The sequence below is a fragment of the Primulina huaijiensis genome, chromosome 7 (assembly GCF_012295235.1).
Source record: "Primulina huaijiensis isolate GDHJ02 chromosome 7, ASM1229523v2, whole genome shotgun sequence".
Lineage (NCBI taxonomy): Eukaryota > Viridiplantae > Streptophyta > Magnoliopsida > Lamiales > Gesneriaceae > Primulina > Primulina huaijiensis.
Genome location: NC_133312.1, coordinates 6,900,374 through 6,922,908, shown reverse-complemented (window position 1 = coordinate 6,922,908; position 22,535 = coordinate 6,900,374). Strand labels below are relative to the sequence as shown.

General features: G+C 38.1%; 1 protein-coding gene and 1 long non-coding RNA gene across 2 annotated transcripts in view; both read left to right on the top strand.

Moving 5' to 3' along the window:
* Window positions 1–3,250: 3,250 nt before the first annotated feature.
* Window positions 3,251–5,484, top strand: LOC140980159 (uncharacterized). The gene is made up of 3 exons (XR_012175889.1): window positions 3,251–3,750; window positions 4,844–4,903; window positions 5,390–5,484. It is a non-coding gene; the product is annotated as an uncharacterized lncRNA (long non-coding RNA).
* A 16,464-nt stretch (window positions 5,485–21,948) lies between these two features.
* LOC140981553 (uncharacterized) overlaps window positions 21,949–22,535 on the top strand; it is a 6,647-nt gene continuing 6,060 nt past the window's right edge. The window contains exon 1 of the mRNA XM_073447986.1: window positions 21,949–22,523. Coding sequence (XP_073304087.1) covers window positions 21,949–22,523 — 575 coding nt within the window. The remainder of the gene's footprint in view (window positions 22,524–22,535) is intronic.

Sequence of the window (22,535 nt, the reverse complement as noted above, 5' to 3'; positions counted from 1 at the left end):
TGGAAAACATTGGGATCTTGTTGAAAGAAGACATAATGATCAGTTTGAAAGTGTAGATATTATGAGACGAGGTATAACCGTTCTGATACCACTTGAAAGGATCGGTTAAGAAGTGAAAAGTGTTTAGAAGGAGGGGTTGAATAAACACTCACAGATTATGTTCGTTTTTCGTAAGTTGAGTTCAGTTTAATGACAAACTGATACTCAGTGTCTCGTCAGTCGATGACAATCAGTTTAACTGAGAAAACAGTTGCGGAAGTAAACTGAATGAAAGATAGAATAACTAAAATAAAAGGTAACTGAAATGAAAAGCACGCGATTTGTTTCTGGATGTTCGGAGAATGGAATAACTCCTACGTCACCTCTTCTATCACGAAGAAAGGATTTCTACTAAAAGACTTTGATCAAATACAATGTTTGTACTGACCCACTTCAGTTTGGTCTTATCAGTGCCAAAACTGAAAATCTTAGTTACAACAGGTTATTTCAGTTCGTGACTGATCTTAGCACAACTTAACAATATAACAAAGATTACAGTGTGCTAACAAGCTCAAAGAAGGTAGCCTTGAATGCTACAGATAGAACTTAGTAAGAGTGAGCTTTTGATTTCAGCAGAGTAACAGCTTGAGTAAAATAGTTGTTCTTGTATCTTTTTTCGTCAGCTGCTCTCTTTGCCTATTTATAGACTTCTCTTCCAACGGTAACTTGATATAATATTTGAATTTTATATCTGTTGATTGCCACGTCGATATTCTCCTGACAATTGTACACTGTAGATTCTGAAATGCGGCGTTCCACTACGAGTTGCAGTCTGCTTGTACTGATGTCGGTTGAACGTCCTTTTCATTTGATGACGTGTATGGCTGAGCGATCAGCTGATAAATTGTAGCTGATAAGCTTGTGCTGAGTGAAGCAACTGATCAATCAGCTGTCTTCAGAAATCCAGTTAGGTTCAACTGATCAGTTTCCAACTGATCAGTCAGTTAACTCCGAAGGTTCAGTTCAGCTGGATTCGGTTGCCTTTGATAGCTCACGTGATACTTCAGTTAGGCAAGTTGTATAATACGAATACTTGATCATTTAGTCCAATAGATAAATGGTTTGTCAAACAGCCGAAATTAAGTTTCCAACATCTGCCTAAGAATTTTATAAACAATACATTGAGCTACATACTTTCTGTAAAGAACAAAAGTCGAGAATATCTCGAACAAAAAAATACCTTAATTAGTGCTTCCCATATGTCGTTTGAAGCTTCAATGGTCTTCTCTATGTTGTACCATCCGACTCCACTTTTACTTAATATTGTCACCAAATATCCGTACAATTTCTTCCACACATGAACTTTGGAGTTAATATGTGGGTTGCCACGTAAGTTTGTGTTAAAGAATGCAACTTTCATATGATTTTCAAGAAAAGATAAATAGCCTGGCCAAAATCCATTGCCGCTCTTCTAAACTTCTATGGAAGCCTCTTTCAGTGCTTGTATCAAAAACTCTTCTTCACGTTCACTCCAACTACGTCTTGTCTTATCAGCCAATATAGACAGAAACATGGTGAAAGAGATCCGAAGTTTCTTGGGTTTGCGACCGGGACATGAAGTTCATATATGCACTTATGGGGTGGGAGGGATCTGCACCTACATCTGTACCAGAGATCAGTAGTTTCTTGGGTTTAGCAGGTTATTATCGTCGATTTATCGAGAGATTTTCAAAGATTGCTAGACCTTTGACACAGTTGACTCAGAAAGGTGTGCGATTTCAGTGGTCTGAAGCATGTGAGAGGAGGTTTCAGGATTTGAAGCACCGACTGACGACCGCACCGGTGTTATCAATCCCAACAGAAAACGAAAGGTTTGTTGTTTATACTGATGCATCACTACATGGTTTGGGATGTGATTTGATGCAGGATCGACATGTTGTGGCATATGCCTCGAGACAGCTGAAACCACACAAAACTAGGTACCTTGTGCATGATTTGGAGTTGGCAGCCATTATCTTTGCCTTGAAGATATGGCGACACTATTTATATGGTACCTCGTTTACGATTTATACGGATCATAAGAGTTTGAGATTTTTGTTTACTCAGACAGAGTTGAATATGAGGCAGAGACGGTGGTTAGATTTGTTGAAAGATTATGATTGTGAAATTGAGTATCATCCTGGCCGAGCCAATCTTACAGCTGATGCATTGAGTCGTAAAGTTAGTTGTATTGCAGAGGATGTGAGTCGTTTATCAGCTATGATGATGTCTTGTTGTTCCTTGGGATATGATTTTGATATCTCGATGACTCCTATCCAGGTATCGGCCTTATTAGCTGAACCTGATATATATGGTTGTATTCGTGAGGCACAGATGACAGATGAGAGAGTTCAGCGATGGAAAGAGTTGGTTTCTCAGAAACAAGATACTCCTTTTAGAGTTGCTGATGATGGCAGTTTGAGGATGAATGATAGATGGGTAATTCCTGATACTTCGGAGTTGCGCCAGGGCCTGTTGCGGCGTGCACATTGTAGTCGATATTCTATCCACCCTGGTGGCAAGAAGATGTATAAGGATCTACGCTCTCAATTTTGGTGGAAGGGAATGAAACGTGATGTGATTGATTTTGTACGTCGATGTCTCAATTGTCAACAGATCAAAGCTGAGAGGAGAAGGCCAGGAGGTGAATTGAGCAGTTTAGAAGTACCGACTTGGAAATGGGAGCACATATATGGATTTTGTGACTCATTTGCCAAGAAGCACTGGAACTATTGATGCTATTTGGGTGATTGTTGATCGATTGACGAAAGTTGCACATTTTATACCCTATAGCATGAATAGTACGTATTTGATGATGGCACAGTTGCATATATGAGAGATCGTACGGTTGCATGGGATTCCAGTGTCTATTATATCTGATAGAGATCCTCGATTTACTTCTCATTTTTGGGAAAGATTGCAGACTGCGATGGAGACAGAGTTGAGACAGAGTACGACTTATCATCCCCAGACAGATGGTCAGACTGAGCGTACTATTCAAACGCTGGAGGATATGTTGCGTGCTTATGTTATGGATTTTAAATCTGTTTTGCATTCATCTATTCAATTGGTGGAGTTTGCGTATAACAATAGTTATCAGAGTAGTATTCAGATGGATCCATTTGAAGCATTGTATGGGAGGCGTTGTAGATCTCCGTTATACTGGGATGATGTTGATCGAGCTATAGTCACATGTCCTATGATGATTCTTGAGATGGAACAGAAAGTAAAGTTGATACAGCAGCGATTGAAAGCAGCTCAAGATAGACAAGCCGCCTATGCAAATAAAAGACGAAGACCATTGGAGTTTCAGCAGGGCGATCGAGTATTTTTGAAAGTTTCTCCTTTTCGTGGTACGGTACGATTTGGTATGAAAAGAAAGTTGGCACCGAGATATGTTGGCCCGTATGAGATATTGCAGTGGATAGGCACTTTGGCTTATCGATTGTCTCTACCTCCATCTTTATCTGGTATTCATGATGTGTTTCATGTGTCGATGTTGCGGAAGTACGAGCCAGATCCTTCACATGTGTTGGATATTTTTGAGGTTCAGTTAGATCCTGATGTGTCTTATGTTGAGACACCAGTTTGTATTTTGGATCGATCTGAACGGAAGCTTCGTAGTAAGCTTATATCGATGGTGAAGGTTCAGTGGGAGCATAGAGGTGTCGAAGAGGCCACTTGGGAGACAGAGCGGCATATGAGGGAGCTCTACCCCTACTTATTTTGATGGTATGACGTATCTTTATTTATGCATGTTATTACTGTTGTTGATTAAATTCAGGGTCGAAATTCATTGAAGGGGGTAGAAATGTAATGCTTGAAGTAAATATTACAAGTTGTTGATTTAGTAATGTGATATTACTAAATAATTAATGATTTTTAAAGAATGAAATATGACATATTTTGGTCAGATGAAGTCCAAATGATTTGAAATTTGGATATGACGTAGAAAATCAAAGATATAGAAGTTTCGTGTTTTGAGTTTTGAAAAATTTGATCGTTTGACTAGTTCAAAGGGATATATCGGTGTTAAAATGTTAAATATTATATATTATATTATATTATTTTATTAATATAATAAAAATAAAAAAAATATATTATAAAAAGTTAAAGTCGGTGGATTTCAATTCATTATGAATTGAATTCTACGATTTCAGTAGAGGGTTCAAGCAGAGATAGAGGTGAAGAGAGAATACGGTTTCAAACTTTCTTTTCGATCTTGCGATTTATTGGTTTATCCAATCGACGAACCGACTTCAGTTTTGGGATCGTTGACACGAGATCTTCGATTCGAGGTATAAATTTTATAGTTTTGGTGATGTTTGAAATTCGTCGATTTTTGGAATAAATCCGATAAATTGTTAAATCATACAGAAATTGAAGATTGTTGAATAGTGTATGATCTTAACGAAGTAGAGAAGATTATAGTGATGTTGTTTTGAATTATTCCTAATTTGTTATAATTAGGGATTTTTAATCGTTGGATTGAGATTAGAGAGTTGTTTGTCAGTTGTTATTAATTCTGATTATATATTCGGAGTCTACGAAGTATAGGCTACACGTTGATATAAAATTTTCGTAATTTGACGGATGTTGTCAAATAGCCTATTATTTGATGTTTAATTAATTAGGGTGTATTTGATGGTAGTATTGTGAATTAAATACACTAGAATATTAAAGTGATGAACAATAAGAATTTTTAATCGAGTTTTATATTTTGTTGAATTAATTGTTGTTGGGCTATTTGATGTGATATATTGAGGTTGTTATGATTGTGTTGATACGGTGACAATGATCTAATAATTGTTGTTGAATTATTTAGATACATCACAAGCCTCGGGATCAAAGAAATAGCCAGATTATATATATACTCGAGTATCAGGTACGTGTTGACGTACGAGCATACGTTGTTATTGTTTCGTATTGATAAATACTATTGTGTTGAACGATGGGAAATCACCGGAATTGGGTGATTTGATATTATATTTGCTGTTGTTTATTATTGTTGATATTGTTGGCTGTCGTTTGTTGGGAGACGTCACGTTGATGTTGTTCGTTCGACGATATTGCTGTCGCCGGTGTTGGGGTGCGACGTATCGTCGATGTTATTCGTTCAACGATATTTTTGTCGCCTGAGTAGGGGTGCGACGTATCGTTGATGTTATTCGTTCGACGATATTGCTGTCGCTGGTGTTGGGGTGCGACGTATCGTCGATGTTGTTGTTGCAGTAGTATGGGAGTTACGACGTTGATATCGTTGGTGGTTTGATTGTCCAGAGACAGCAAAGGAAGTATTTTTGTTATCATTCCAGTTATATTATCAATTGTTGTGTATGCTCATCCTTTGGGGGCTGTTTCTGTTGGACAGGTTACAGGACTATGCTGTGAGACATGATAGTGGTGAAGGACTAGGTGTGTCTAGTCAAACATTCCTGTAGTTGATAGTAGATAGAAATAGTATAGTTTATTGTCTTACTTGAGTTGTATGTGTTTCTGCTGCATTGACGTAGATAGTGTGGTGTTTACACTATTTTGTCGTATATGCATTATATTATTACATCGTTGAAAAGACAATTTTATGCATATGATTTCACATGTTGTATGATTACGTGGGAGGTTTGGGGTGCCACATACTGACTGACAACACTTATGATGTATCCTATGTCAGGTCGAGTGTGTGATAGGTAGATCAATTTCCAACCAGTCGCTGTTATCTTCCTTTGTCAACAGCACTCGATCTTGATTCATACCCATTTTTATATTTGAGTCCATTGAAGTGTCAATTGGTTTGCACCCCAACATTCCAGTCTCTCTCAGTAGATCAAGAACATACTTTCGTTGCGGGATTGAAATTCCATGAGATGATCTCGCCACTTCCATCCCCAAAAAATATTTAAGTTTTCCTAGATCTTTCATTTCAAATTCTCTTGAGAGGATTCTTTTTATGCGAGTCATTTCTGGTTCACTCTCCCATGTGAGAACGATGTCATCAACATAGACAATGAGAGCAGGAGTCCTTCATTTGGTGTGCTTGACGAATAACTTGTGATCTGCTTGACACTGTAAATACCTTTCTTTAGTCAACACACTGGTAAACCGATGAAAGTAGGCTCGAGGTGACTGTTTAAGACCATATAGGGATTTTTTCAACTTGCACACTTTATGTTTCACTGTTTTTGTCACAAACCCTGAGAGAATATCCGTGTATACCTCTTCCTCCAGTTCCTCATTGAGGAATGCATTTTTAACATCCAGTTGGAATAGTGGACAATCAATATTGACAGCAATTGATAGAAGTACCCTGACGGTGTTGACTCTTGTTTTACCGGAGCAAAGGTCTCTTTATAATCTATTCCGTAAGACTGAGTGTATCCCCTTAGCAACAAGTCATTCTTTGCATCGTTCAATGCTTCCATTGGCCTTATACTTCATCGTGAAAATCCATTTGCACCCAACCGTTCGTTTCTCAGGAGAAAGTTCAGTAATCTGCCATGTATTGTTCACTTCTAGTGCTTTGAGATCATCTACGGCAGCAGATTTCCACTTAGGATCCTTGAGTGCATCCTCGATTGAACCTGGGACCTGAACGTGATCTAAATTGGACACAAAGGCACGATATGCAGGAGATAATGATTTAAATGAAACAAAGTTACATATAGGGTGTTGGGTACATGTTCTAGTCCCTTTTCTCAATGCAATTGGTATGTCATCAATGTCACATTTATCAATAATGGGAGAATTACTGTCAAGTTCAGCAGTACTTTGGTCTTTGTCATTGGGAATTGGTTTCGTAGAGAAGTCTTGGACTGGCTGACTAAGTGTTGTGTCTTGTTGTTTGTCCATTTGGATGGCCTTTCGTCTTGAATAAACCTTGAGGTGTGTGTTTGAGGAAGTTGATATCCAATATCTTCAGCAGTTACAACTGGATGTGAGATTGTTGGTGTGGATTGACTCTTCAACTTTGGGTTGAATTTTCCCATGTATCTTGTTTCATAATCGTTTGCTCAGAATTTCGAATGATTCTTGTTTTTATATTACAAATGGAACTGGGATATGTAAAGTTCTATTGGAATGTCAATGTTCAGATTTGTTTCAAAAGTGACTGCTTCATTGTTTCCGAAACCCAGCCAATAAGGTGACATGCAGCCTAAATTAATTGAATATTGAACTTGATTTTTTCCAGGACCAATACCTGATGGTGCCGATGCTGTTGTGCAAGTAGAGGACACTATAGTAAAGAGTACATCAGATGATTTAAAGGGAGTACAAATATTGAAATAAGTTTCACAAGGATGTGAAATTCGGTCAGTGGTATTAAGATGTTCTATGTTTCTAGTTACATTTGTGTATTCAACCTTAGCACTAATATGAATGTTTTGTATGAACAAATTTCCTCACAAATTTGTTTGCCAGGGGAGTGATTTAGCTCAAGGTGAAGTAGTATTGAAATATGGGGAACATGTAAGTGCTGTGTAAATTGGTCTAATGTTCGCATTGGGTGTGAGAAATGTAAAGGTATTTCTTTTACTTTCCGTGTGTGCAAGAGCTTGGTCGAATCTTTATTTATGAATTGTTGATTGTTATATGCGAAGCTATTCTTGTTTTATTCAAATTTTCCGGAGTTTGTTGTTTTCAATTACTTGATCACTAATGGATTGTCATATTTATTTGAGATCCATCTCTCGGGAGAGGGGATTTTGAATAGGATCGGAAAAAGTATATCGTTGGTGTTTATAGAGCTCGAGAAGCCTATAACTCCACCTAACCCATTATAAGAATTGTAGTACTATTGAAATTATTTAATGTTTGTGTTTTAATAGGGAAATTGAATTTGATGTTAGATAATTAATTCCTACATATCACTTGGAAAAGGGAGTAGGAATATTCGAGTATTCTGGGTAGTAAACAGGTTGAATTTATAAATAAAAAAGTCGATGATAAGTCAATACAGTTCAGACCAAGTAAAATCACACCTCTAGATTCTTTGTCTCATTGATTTTAAAGCGTTGTGTGCTTGAGGTAGTTTTGTTTACGATTAATCACAAAATTTACTTTAATTATCTTGAAAGGTTCGTTGATCATAAAAGTACAGAAAATAAATATTATGTGTATATCAGAATTCTGTGTTGTGCTACGGTGTTGACAACACCAGTATACAACACTGCAGCGGAAATTAGTAGTTAATAAGCCAGGGATAGTTGCAATAAATAAACCGAGACCCGAATTAAATTATGCACAAGTACGAATACTTGTGCGATGCCTCATGGCAAAAAATTCAATAGAAAAACATTTAATCCGTTTACAGCAAAACAATACTAGTGAAACTATCAAAACTAAATTCATTGACACGCCAAGAAATTAAACAGCATCTAAAATAAATTAAAACTTCAACTGAGATGCATAAACTAAAACATGTATTGCTCAAATCCAACTGAAACAACTCGACGATCAACACTCTGCGTCAGTGTTGTTCTTCGAGTGTTGACAACACCAAATAGTAACACGTGAGTATGTGAGTCGATCACTTGAACTCCTCTTGCAAATCTTCAAGACTGAATATGAAAGCCGTAAGTAATTATCCAAACCTCTCTATATACACACACCTAGGTTCTCATATATATATAATCCTTCTTGACCTAGATCTTCCTAGATACTACATATCTGTAAAACAAGGAAACAAGAGTTTTATCAAGACCAAACTCTATTCAAGATTGGTATATAATATCTAATAGATATTTTCCCAAATTATATTGAATAAATCCCATAAATAGACTTATCTATATCTAAAGAACGAAATCAACAAATTAGTCTAGAAATGCAAAAATAAAATATTAATTGAATTTCCTTTCAATCTCCCCCATTTTTTGCATTTCTGGACAAAAACTTCCAAAAGTGATGATTGACTAGTTCGCAATTCCCCCTGAATTTGACATGTTAGTTTAAAAGTGGATATTAAGTCAGGTAGAGACAAAGGAAACACACAACGCTTTATTCATCACAAGCATTAGAGAACATGAATGCAAGGAAACTGGATAAAGACAAAGTAACCAGAAAACAAAAAAACCAGAGAAAGAAAAAAAAACATCAGCAGTCTGCATCATTAGCAGCAGTAGATTCAGCACCAACAATAGCTTCATCAGCCTTCTCATCACTTGCCATATCATCACTTGCCATTCCCTCTTTTTGGCCAGAATGGATGCCAACCTCAAGAAGAAGCCGGTAGTCAGCGATCAGATTTTCAAAATAAGCGATTGTGACATTTGATTGAGTGATCTGCTGGGTTGCAAAGGCAATGGTATCACGGGCCTGTTGAATCTGCTGAAGTCTGAAGGCAATTTGTGTATGTATTTCAGAAGTGGTGAGCTTGATAAAGTCTTTAGACATAGATGAGGAAGATTGGGCGGTGTTGCCAACATTTAGGGCAACACCAGCAGTAGATGAGGGGACAGAGTTGTCATCCTTCTGCGCAACACCTTCAGCAGACCATGGAAGATCTACCTTTCTATTTCCCATAAAAAATGCAGGGGAAATCTTTGATGATTCCCTTAGCTGGATCAGTTTTTCATCTTCCTCCCTGATAAACCCTTGAGTCTCAAGAAGACCATAAATAAGAGAGGGAAATGGGAGTCGGGTAGACTTGAGCCCTCCTTCAGAAAATTGAAGGACCATCTGAAACACCAGTTTGCCAAAATCAAATCCCCTACCTGTACCAATATCATACAGAACAAGGGCCTGAACCCTTGTAACCACTGTGGTATTTGAGGAGGGGGTCAAGTTTCGGATGGCAGTTTTATGGATAACTGAATAGAATGATGTTAAACTAGCAACTGCCAAGCGATGAGGTCGGACAGGGTACTTTGTGATGACTCCCCAGTCAGTAGAGTGGTGACTTCACCAATGCCAACAGGGGGTTTGTCTTCAATGATGCTTGGAGTCCCGTAGTGTTCATTGATCACAGTCGGAGAGAATTTGTAGATAGCGTCCCGTAGAAATACTTGGCCATAGCGTACTGAAGCGTCATCTCCTACTGCACTAGTAAGATTGCAATAGAATTCTTGCACTGGTCGTTTGGGATAAGGCAGGTCGAAGCTTACAATTGCGAGGAGTTGTCGATTCTGGAGGAACGAGGTTAGATTGTATTTTTCATATACCTCAACATCAACGTTCCTTTTTTCCAGAAATTCTCGATGGGCATAAAGATGCCATTGACTCACAACATTCTCTGAGTAGAATGCATTCGAGAAGACAGAGTCGAAATTGTAGTCTATATCAACGGTTTTGTCTGGGATGTTGCCAAAACCAATGCCAACATAATCTGTAACCTCATCATCTTCAGACTCAGCAGCCTGACCTGACCCAATATCAATCTTTTCTGCTTCAGACCTTGACTCAGATTTCGATGGAATCTCTTCAGGGGATTCCGATGGAGCTTTATTCTCTTTAGTCACCGATTCTCTTTTAGCTTTTATTTCCCGTAGACTGTTAAGAAATTTGGCTAGGGATTGTTCATCCTCAGAGGAGAAGCATACCTCTGGAGGAGGTTCTTCAGACGGATCCGTAGAGGAGGATGAAGGAGCAGAAGTCTTCTTAGCGAGAGTTGGCCGTTTTTGGGCAACCAACTTGTAGTTGTCATCTCCAGAGTCATCTCCCGATGAGAAGTCGGGATCGAGAGAAAAATATAAGGCCATACGTGGTTTCTTTAGTTCGGAAAAATCAGGGCTATACCCTGCTTGCCGTTTTGATCGTCGTTGATAAATTTGAGGTTGTGGGGGAAAAGTCCGCTGATAAGTTTCGTAATCAGGAGGGTTGTCAGTATCCCAAGGGTTTCCATGTTCTCCTGGAGGAATTTCCTCCAGTGGAATGGGCTCAAGATCAACAGGGACTAACTGTAGAGGATTTTCAATGGGAGTCTCTGTCCATGGTATTGTTGATGGTGTTGCCTCCTGGTGAGGAACACCGTGACTCGCGGCCATTTCACTCCGTATATCTAGTGGATCGAATTGATTATCTGCCATTTTTCAAGAAGGAGAGTGTTAAAATGTAAATTGAAAAACGTCACAGAGAAAGAGAGAGACAGAGAGCAAGAATCAATTTCGGAAAATCAGATAAATGAGAGCTAGTTAATTCGAATAAAATTCAATTGATTGAGTATAAAAACCCCTCCAGTAAATGTAGGAATTTTATTCCTGAAGCGTTGCACAATAACGGTAAAAAAACTTTGGCCCAACGGTAACATTTCTTAGTTTACCTAATTACTAAATTGTTATTCCGTCCTTGTTCCAAACGGTAAAAAAAAATCTATTCAATGTTAAAACATTTCGGAAGATTTATCCAATGGAAACCCACGTCGATTATAACCCACTGACACAAGAAGTCATCTTTTTAAGAAAATTTGGAAACTGAGGTTTTTCATCAACTGTCATAGGTCGATACTGATCCATCAACGTACATGATTAATTTCACGAAACAAGAATCAATATGCATATACTAAGAATGCCTCCAATATGATAAATTATCGAAATGTCAGGCAGTTAAAGGATATTTGTTGTGTCTGAACTTAGTGTTGGCAACACCTCCAGTCAACACCACTAAGTTAGGGTCCGTTTTCCAAAAAAAAAATTTGTTTAGAAAAAAAGTAGCTCCCACACTAGAAGAACGGCCTTCAATGGACTCCCCTAGGTAGTTTTTTCCATTTTTTATTTTGACTTAGAAATGGTAGCTCTCACACTAGAAGAACGGCCTTCAATGGACTCTTCTACGTAGTTTTTTCCATTTTTTTCTAACCATTTTCCCCCAATTTTTACCCCTTTTCTGTTTTTCTCCATATGCTCACACTTGCCAAGACACTTTTGTCGTTTTGGACAAGATCATGATTTCCATGAGCCTCCTCAACTACTTGATGTATCGAATTGAGCATAATATTCTCATCAACATTTGATTGGAAGTTTGACCACTCAGAGAGTACCTTTCAGAAACAGCCTTCACTTATTCAGACTTTACACAAATGAGTAGGATGGTTATGATTATGCAATATGCATAGATCCTGAAAACAGACATGCAAAAAGGGTGTTGTCACCGGTGTTGGCAACACCAGAGACAACATACGTGTGTGATTATTGTAGGCACATACTGAGAGACTTCCGAAGATTGGAAAATCTCTCAAAATCTAAGTGTTTCGTGAATATATCAGCTAGTTGATTCTCAGTCCTAACAAATTCCAGTAGAATTATTCCTTTTTCAACCAAGTCTTATATAAAGTGATGTCTTATATCTATGTGTTTTGTTCGGGAGTGTTGAACAGGATTCTTCGAAATGTCTATCGTACTTGAATTGTCACAATATACAATCATTGTATCACTATGGAACCCATAGTCATCAATCATTTGGTTCATCCACACAAGTTGGAACAGAAACTAGCAGCTGCCACATATTCAGATTCAACCGTGGATAGAGATACACAGTTTTATTTCTTGCTAGCCCATGATACAAGATTGTTTCCGAAATAAAAACACCCACCCGATGTGCTTTTCCTATCGTCTAGGTCACCGGCCCAGTTAGCGTCAGAGAATCCTACCAAGTTTGTGTTAGTGTCCTATGTGTACCACAAACCTAATTCTAGTGTACCTGCAATGTATCTAAGTATACGTTTCACAGCTTTTAGGTGTGATATTTTTGAATCTGCTTGGTACCTAGCACATAAGCACACACTGAACATGATATCGGGGCGAGTAGCAGTCAAGTATAGAAGGCTACCGATGATGCGGCGATACATGGTGTTGTCCACACCCTCGCCAACACCATCATTGGACAGTTTTTCACTTGACCCCATAGGAGTTTTCATATGCTTTGAGCTGTCGGTTGAGAATTTTTTTATCAAATTTTTTGCATACTTGGATTGACACAAAAATATACTATCATGCAATTGCTTAACTTGCAATCCAAGAAAGAAATTTAGCTCTCCTACCATGCTCATTTCGAATTGTGATGACATGCAATCCATAAAGTTATTCACAAGTATTTGATATGAAGCACCGAAAATAATATCATCTACATACACTTGACAGATCAAAACATCATATTTCAGTTTTTGAATGAAAAGAGTTTTGTCAACCTCACCTCATTTGAAGCCCAAGTTTATCAGATAGTCGGCCAACCTACCGTACTATGCTCGTGGAGCGTGTTTCAGTTCTTTAGTTTGTAGACATGGTCCAAGTGGTGGGGATCTTCAAATCCTTTAGGTTGACTAACATAGGCTTCCTCATTTAGAATTTCATTCAAGAAGGCACTTTTTACATCCATTTGATATATTTTAATACGCATATGACATACAACAGCAAGAAACAATCGGACAGACTCAATTCGAGCTACAGGAGCGAAGGTTTAATCAAAATCCACCCCCTCAAACTGCGTATACCCGAGCTACCAATCGAGCCTTATTTCAAATAATGTTACCGGATTCATCTGTTTTATTTTTAAATATCTATTTTGTTCCAATAATATTGGTATTCGAAGGTCTAGGGACTAAATCCCATACATCATTGCCCACAAATTGTTCCAATTCTTCCTGCATTGCATTGACCCAAAATTCGTCTTTTAGTGCATCACATATATTGTTGGATTCAATTTATGACACAAAACATGAGTAGCTTACCTGGGAAAATGTGGAACTCATGCACACCAGTCCGATCGTCTTTCGGTAGTCGACTTTCTCCTTTTTCCTCGTTTGCACGTCTTCATGTACATCACCAATAATTTGTGATGATTCTGAATTTTGCTGGGAATATCTTTCCCACTGTCTATTATCACATCATCATCGACATCTTCATTTTCCATGGCTTCTGTTTGGTTCAGAGACGGTGTTGTGCATGGTGTTGTCTCACTGGACTCAACACCAGGTTCAACATCCGTACTGGTCAATTGTTACTTGTCTCCAGTAGTCCTTCAGTATCATCCTCTTTAGCTTTTCCTGTCATATCTGCACCATCATCAGATACCACATTAATTGACTCAATAATTGTTCTAGTTCTCAAATTAAAAACACGGTAAGCCCTACTATTCATTGAATATCTGAGAAATAGACATTTATCACTTTTGGAGTCAAATTTCGCAAGATGATCACGATCATTTAAGGCATAACAAACACAATAAAAAATATGAAAGTATTTAAGATTTGGTTTTCTCCCCATCAAGATTTCAGAAGAGGCCATGGTAGAACCATTCCTTAGAAATACAGGGTTTGAAATGTGGCAAGCTGTATTCAAGGCTTCGGCCCAAGATCGTTTCGACACATTTTTAGAACTTAACATGACCCGAGCCATTTCTTGGAGAGTTTGATTTTTCCTTTCGGATATTCCATTTTGTTGAGGAGTTTTAGGAGCAGAGAATTCATGAGAGATTCTTTTCTTTTCACACATGGAAGTAAACTGTGTGTTTTCAAACTCCTTGCCATGATCAGTTCTTATTTTGACCACCTTCACATTATGCAAATTAGTTATTCTAGCATGCAATTTTTTAAAGACATCGAAAGTGTCGGATTTGTCTCTAATGAAACTTACCCAAGTAAAACGCGAGAAATCATCAACACACACAAACGAGTATTTCTTAGCACCCAAGCTTTCAAAATCCATTGGACCCATTAGGTCCATATGCAAGAGTTCAAGGCGCACACCGTGTTGTCCCAAAGTGTTGCAACACCGGGTGCGCAAAACAGGTTTGTTTAACTTTCTGACACGATCCACAGACATAAATATTACCTGAAATCAAGTTTGGCATACCTCTCACAGCATCAAACTTACACAGATTCTTCAAGGTCTTGAAACTTACGTGACTCAATTTTTGATGCCAGAGATTAAGATCACTTACTTTAGCACTAAGACAATCATCACCTTCTCTCAATTGGTAGCAGTTGTTAGCAGATCAAGTCCCTGACATGATACATGTATTGGCATTATTGTAGACTTCACAATTATTTTTATTGAATCTAACATGTAAATCGTCATCACACAATTGACTTATACTAATTAGGTTTGAGTTAAGTCCTTCAACATGCAAGACATTATGAAGTTCAGGAAGCCCGTCAACAATCAGGGTTCCTTTGCCTACAATTTTTCCTTTGGCACCACCACCATAGGTTACACGCCCACTTTTTACTTCAACATAATCTGTGAGGTGTTCTTTAGTTCCTGTCATGTGACGAGTGTCAAAGTACCACGTACCTTCAATGTTAGTTTTTAAATAAGTATAAATGACATTACATTGAATAGTAGTTTTGGGTACCAATACTTTCTTGGTGGAAAATTTCTCGACTGCGGTGTTGTGCTTTGTGTTAGACAACACCTTGTGTAACACCTGATTTGAATGCCAATTCAGGTAGTCATTTTGAAGCTTGTAGCAGAATGGTTTGATGTGCCCAGACTTATAACAATAGTGACAGATAAAATGACGCTTTCTTTGCTTAGATTTTGTTGTAGACACAGGCATTTTGACTTGAGATACCTTTGCTGAAGAGCGACCTTTTGAAGATGAGGGACATGAGCTAGATGTTTTCAGCTTTTGTTCAGAGGGCAGCTTTTAACTTTGTATATTCTTCAGAGGTGGGTTTACTGTTAAGGGTTCAACATAGTCTTCAACAATCTTTACAAATACTGTGGTCTTTGAACTGGAGTTAGACGACTCACCATGTTCATATAGACTTTCAACGTATCCAAGACCAGTTGTGATGTCCCTTCCCATAGTTAACATAGAGTCAAGTTTTGATGAGCTTGAGTTGAATTTTGCAAGGATCTTTGATGCCTTCTCAAGATCATGCTTAACCTTACATAGTTCAAGGTCCTTCCTACTCAGCAAGACTTCAAAACGAGACAAGTTGCTTTTTAAGTCAATGTTTTCTTTTAAGAGTATGGAGTTTGTCTTATTGCATTTAAGCCAATCATCAAAAAGTTCTTCGTACATCATTTGTACTATCTCTACAGTAAGCTCTTCTTGGTCAGATCCCTGGTTTTTTTTCAAGATCTGAAATTTCCAGAGATTTTGCATTAAGACACAGTGACATTGATGTCGTGTTGCGGCCTGGTGTTGCAACACCCGTGGCAACACCGAAGGGATTGACTTGCAGTTTGTATTTATCTCTCTGGATGGCAGATAGAGATGTCCAATCGTCTCTTTCCTTAAAGTCACCTTCTTCATCAGTATCTTTGTCACTCAATGAAGCTGTCATGTTCTTATTTCTGCGAAGACGATTTGCACACTCATTTGCATAATGACCAAATCCGAAGTATTCATGACACTGTACTGAATCAATTCTCTTTACCTCTGGTCGGTCCACTACTTCATTCCTTGATCTAGAATTCCCTTGAGTATGCACATGCAGTTTATTCCTTTCAGAAGGAACAAAAGAAGGTTTTGGTGTTAACACGGTTCTCTTTTTGTCTCTCATCTTTTTCAAGTAGTCACCAAACTTCTTAGTAATCAAGGAAATTGATTCTTCACCAAGATCAGATTCATTTGCCTCTTGAATTAGACTGTTCATGAAGTCTTCAGTAGTTTGTAGGGCAATGGTCTTCCCTTTATTTCTTTTCTATAGGTCCAGCTTCATCTCAAATGTTCGGAGTGAGCTGATCAAGTCTTCCAGATTAAATGTAGAAGTGTCCTTGGACTCATCAATGAGACAGATTTTGATGTTGAAGCGTTCTGGGAGGGATCTCAGGACCTTGCTAACCAGTCTTTCGTTTGACATAGGATCACCGAGACTAAATGCTTCATTTGAAATGTCACGCAATCTTCGATCATATTCAACAATAGTCTCGTTCTCCTCCATCCTTAAGCTTTCAAATTTGGAGGTTAACATTCTGAGTTTGGTCCTGCGAACACTTTCAGACCCTTCACAGTGTTTCTGAAGAATATCCCACGCTTCTTTGGCAGAGATACAGTTGGTGATAAGGCTGAACATGTTGAAATCAATAGAGGTGAATATAGCATTGAGCGCCTTTGAGTTAAAATTTGAGGTTTGGACTTCATCATTGGACCATGAACTCTCGGGTTTCATTCTACTATCTCCATCATCATCAACTGTTCTCGGTGGAGACCAACCATCTAAGACTCGTTGTCATGCCCTTTCTTCGATAGATTTAATGTACATCCTCATCTGGACTTTCCAGAGGGCATAGTTCGATACATCCAAGACCGGTGGTCTAAAAGCAGCACTTGAAGTCAATGCATCCATTGAGTTATTGATATATTTCCTGTAAAGACAACAGAAGACTAGAATCAATCACTTAGTGTATCAAGCGTTAGCTCTGATACCACTTGAAAGGTTTGTTGATCATAAAAGTACATGAAATAAATATTATGTGTATATCAGAATTCTGTGTCGTGCTACGGTCCTGACAACACCAGTACACAACACTGCAGCGGAAATTAGTAGTTAATAAGCAGGGATAGTTGCAATAAATAAACCGAGACCCGAATTAAATTATGCACAAGTACGAATACTTGTGCGATGCCTCATGGCAAGAAATTCACTAGAAAAACATGTAATCCGTTTACAGCAAAACAATACTAGTTAATTATCAAAACTAAATTCCTTGACACGCCAAGAAATTAAACAGCATCTAAAATAAATTAAAACTACAACTGAGATGCATAAACTAAAACAAGTATTGCTCAAAGCCAACTGAAACCACTCGACGATCAACACTCTGCGTCAGTGTTGTTCTTTGAGTGTTGACAATACCAAACAGTAACACGAGAGTATGTGAGTCGATCACTTAAACTCCTCTTGCAAATCTTCAAGACTGAATATGAAAGCCGTAAGTAATTCTCCACACCTCTCTATATACACACACCTGGGTTCTAATATATATATATAATCCTTCTTTACCTAGATCTTTGTAGATACTACATATCTGTGAAACAAGGACACAAGATTTTTATCAAGACCAAACTCTATTCAAAATTGGTATATAATATCTTATAGATATTTTCCCAAATTATATTGAATAAATCACATAAATAGACTTATCTATATCTAAAGAACGAAATCAACAAATTAGTCTAGAAATGAAAAAATTAAATATTAATTGAATTTCCTTTCATATCTAAATAGAGGTTGAATATTTTAATTACGGTAGTTAATATAATATTAAGTTACGTTTCCCGTGGGAATGATATCTGTGCTTAATTGAGTACTAAAACTTGACACCATACACTTGCGGGTAGCAAATAACGCAACATTCTGTCACACAGGCGTATCCAACCCCCAAAATTGCAGTACGTTCGAAGGGTGATGAACTTGTTGATCTGACAAACGAGTCTTTAAAATCGTGGTCAGGTAGTGGAAATGTTCTGGTATTAATATCATCTTGAACTTGTTGATCTGACAAACGAGTCTTTAAATCGTGGTTAGGTAGTGGAAATGTTTTGGTATTAATATCATCTTGTTGAGACTGTTTTTTCGGACCTGATGCAAGTGTTTGAGTTACCTGTTTAGTTATTGGTTTCACTGATTAAGCAGCATTTTTTATTATACCGACCAAGAAGTTTTCATCTTTATGGATTTCTTATTAGAACCGAATTTACTTTTCACCAAGGCTAATGGATTGACAGTCACATAAAAATGGACTGTCATACAAATTTTTCGCCTCTCAAGTTTACTTACTTTTTATAAATTTTTCTTGATTTTCTTCCCTCCCCATCTCTAAAATGAATTTAGTAAGCAAATGTTAGGAGATTATGTCCACGAATATCTATCTATTCGCTTATGCTTTGTACCTGAAATCTAATGTGTCTAGGTGAAAGCTCCAATCTTGTGTGCATGTCTATTGAACATGATGTTTTTCCATTTTAAGATCTTTTACTCAGTTGTAAGTTTAAATTGCAGCTTAAACTTCTCACCTTCCAAGGTTTTTGAGAATTGTGCATCTTTCAATCTCTCTTTTGTACCGACTCGTCATTTTTATTAATGTATAAATCGTCCACTTAACTGAAACTTTGTTAATGTCGATGATTGTTTGGTAGAATACATGCTCGTCTTAAGCAGTCGATAAAGGCAGATCCAGTCCGTCAAGAATTTCATCGCGCCACTGTTTATTGGGAATTTGATGGTTCTGAAAATTCAGGCTGAGAGTTGGCTCTTACTGCATCATTTGTGTGTATTTGTGTGGCCCGTCAATGTGAAAAAAATGTGGTGTGTAAAGGCTGCGTGTGTTTCAATACAGTAGCATTTAGCTTGAAAAGCATTTATTGATCGGTTTTGTGAAGTGCTTTCTTGAATATATTTGAGCAGATTTAATTTTGATAGTGGAAAAATATTCTTTTTTGTCAGTAACAGATTTGTTATTGAGAGCACTGATCACCAAATTAGCAGTAGACTATTGGAGCTTCCAGCAACAGGCAACCTGATTCCTACTGGAACTTCTGTACCAGGAATTCTCATTTCTGATATAAGTTGTTGTTGTTCCACAGGGACCGGAAGTTTACCCTCTCGCCAAATTCAGTTTGCATAACACAAGAAAGCACTTCAAACAAAGCAGATGTGGGCAAGCCTGAAGATTCTGGGGTTAGAGTGGCGATACAGTTGCATCTGGGGCAGGTCCTGATCGGAGGTAGTTTGCATCACCATATCATTCTTACAAGTATGTAAGTTAAATTAGATAGTTACTTGATTATCATTTGCCTGGAAGTCTCTCAGTATTGGATCTCGCTAGCGTACTGTTATTTTATGGGCACTTCGGCAATAAATAATGAATCAGAAAAAGGCGTCACCATACAACTTTTTGGGTCATTGTTCCTGAAAGGTCACTTTAGTGATGCTAGACCAATTACACAAGTTGAGTTACATCCACGTGAGAGAATAATGGGTGTACTGAAGAATTTGTGACAATTTCAGCCTATTGAGAAACAACGCCTTGATATGTGGCTTTTGCTACTATGGTGAATAATATAGTGTAAAACCCGGGATTTTGTAATATCGTGATCATATCAGGTTAATAATTTGATGGTGTAATCTTGGATATTAATATTTAAATCATTCAGAATATAAGATTTGTTTTAAGGTTATCTAAGTTGTGTAGATAATTTTATCGTGTACAGAATTATAAAGCTCGAGATTAAGATAATATTATCTATTTTTAAACTTGAAATTTTGGTAGGAATAAATTTATCTCAATCTAAGGAATTAAAGAAGAAATTTTGAAAATAAGCAGATAAATGTCTAAAATTTAGGTTGATATTGAGATACTGGGATAAAAGATCAAATAAGAGATAATAAAATCCCTAGAATTTTCGAAATCTAACAATATACACCATGAGATTTTCGAAAATTAGGTGGAAAAAAAGAAGGAGATTTCGAATATCTACCTAGATCACGGATATATCAAGATTTTAGATTTGATTCACAGTTCAAACGCACTATCACGATAGCAGCCAACTCCTATAAATAGAAGGGCCCTCTTTTCGAAAATCACACCTTAGAATACAGCAAATTTTCGAAAATTCTCCTCTAGTCTCCATAGGAATTTTCGAGCACAGCGAAGCGCTGCCGCCGTCCAGCCGTTGAAGAGGAATTTTCGAAATTCCTGTGAAAGCAACCCTAATTATTCACGTAATTTTTGCATCAAGAATTTAAGGTAAGTAGGCAAATTTTAAAGTTTAAATTTTTGGGTTATGTGTTTTTCTTTTTAAAGAAAAAAAATTGCGGTCGAACACCGTCTACGTTTTTTTTTAAAATCTTGTTACGTTTTTGTGAGAACACTGTGAGGATTCCCTGAAAATGGGTGGAATTCCAACATATGGCCCTTAACAGTGGGATAGAACTGTTTTACGGCCTCGCCCCCTTAGAGGATTAAAACTTAGGGACTGACGTCAGTAAACCATGAAAGGTGAAAAATTGCAGTGTTAAAATTATGAAAAGCATGCTATCAATATATGTTATTTTCGAAAATATGGAATTTGTTATGTGGTGTTCGATAATTCCCCCATTTACTGAGTATTCCCAAAATACTCACCCCTTACAACCTTTCCCAGATAAATCCGAAGAACAGGTAGAGGAAGAAGAATCTGAACAGTTTTGGGGCTGGTGATTTAATTTAATTTTCGAGATTTTGGTAGTAGGGATTTTCGAATTTTAGCAAATTTAAAATTTTATGTTAGACGTTTCCGCAAGTTTATTTTATTTCAGTTGTAAAGATGGTTGTTTTTTTTTTTGAGATTTATGATTAGTAAACTGGTTTTCGGTGTATACTATGCTACGAGGCTGGTCGTTTCAGTTGTGTGATTGTTAAACGACGCCGGTGTCAAATCCCGAGTTTCGGGACGTGACATTTTAGTGGTATCAGAGCCGCCAGGTTCATAATCCGAGTAGGAAAAATCGAATTTTCAAAAAAAAAAAAAAAAAAATTTCGGAAAAAATCGGCCAAACAGGGCCTTACGCGCGCGTCGCGTTTCCTCCGATTCCGGCCGTCTCCGGTAACCTTTCTTCGATCGGCGACCAGTTCCCGAACCGCCTCGATGAGACGAAGAAAATCCCTCACACAATTTTAGATTTCGTGTTCGTGTGAAACCGGAATTTCAGATCTACGAAATTGGCACATGAACCCTAACCCGAAAAGTATTTCGTCCAATTACCCTACCAATCCTACTCCGATTTTCAATTAAATTTACCCAAACAATATACGATGCATGGGTAACTTTTCCCAACAATCAATTTCATGATCAGATTAACCGATCGGAAACGCCCAAATTCAAGTGAGTCCGCCGATTTTGAGCGAGTTCCGGCCAAATTAAGTAGTTTTCCGACCGATTTTGGCCGTGCCACCACCGGTTCCGTGACCCTCACCCCGTCGCCGTCCTACTCGTTTGCTCCGACCATACTCCGGCGAGTCAACCCGGCGAGTCAACTCGGCCGAGTCAGCGAGTCAACCCGCCAGCGAAATGTCTCCCCAATTCCGCAATCGTGCCCAAGCTGCAATCCACATGAAGCAGCTAGCCATTGATAATCAGTCGCGCCTGATAAAGCGCCTTAGAGCCAGACTAGGCGAGAGAAGACGGGAGAATGCGATCTTAGCCACAGAGAAGGAGGTAATACGAACCGAGCTTAACAACGCTATCTACCAGGGAGAGTTGGTAAGAGGAGATAACATGGACTTGAGGGATGGCATAGAACACGGCTTGCATCGAGAGAGAAAGCTGCACGAAGACATCGACCGATACCGAAAAGAATTAGAAGAAGAAAAACAGCAAAATGCCAGGAGCAAGAAGAGACTGGAGAATTTAAGTGAGGCTATAAACAGCATTTCGAAGGTGAACCATCATCTGGCTCAACAGGGTGAGGTACTGAAGAACAAGATCAAGCAGAATAAGAGGGATTACGAACTGCGCCACCAGCTTACCATTGATATGTTGGACGAGGCAGAGGCAGACGTTCAGGGATGGAAGACACAAGTGGCCCAGCTTAATGCAGAGAATGCCCATCTCACTCATATGGTAGAGCTACTTCAGGAAGGAGAGTCGGAGGAAGA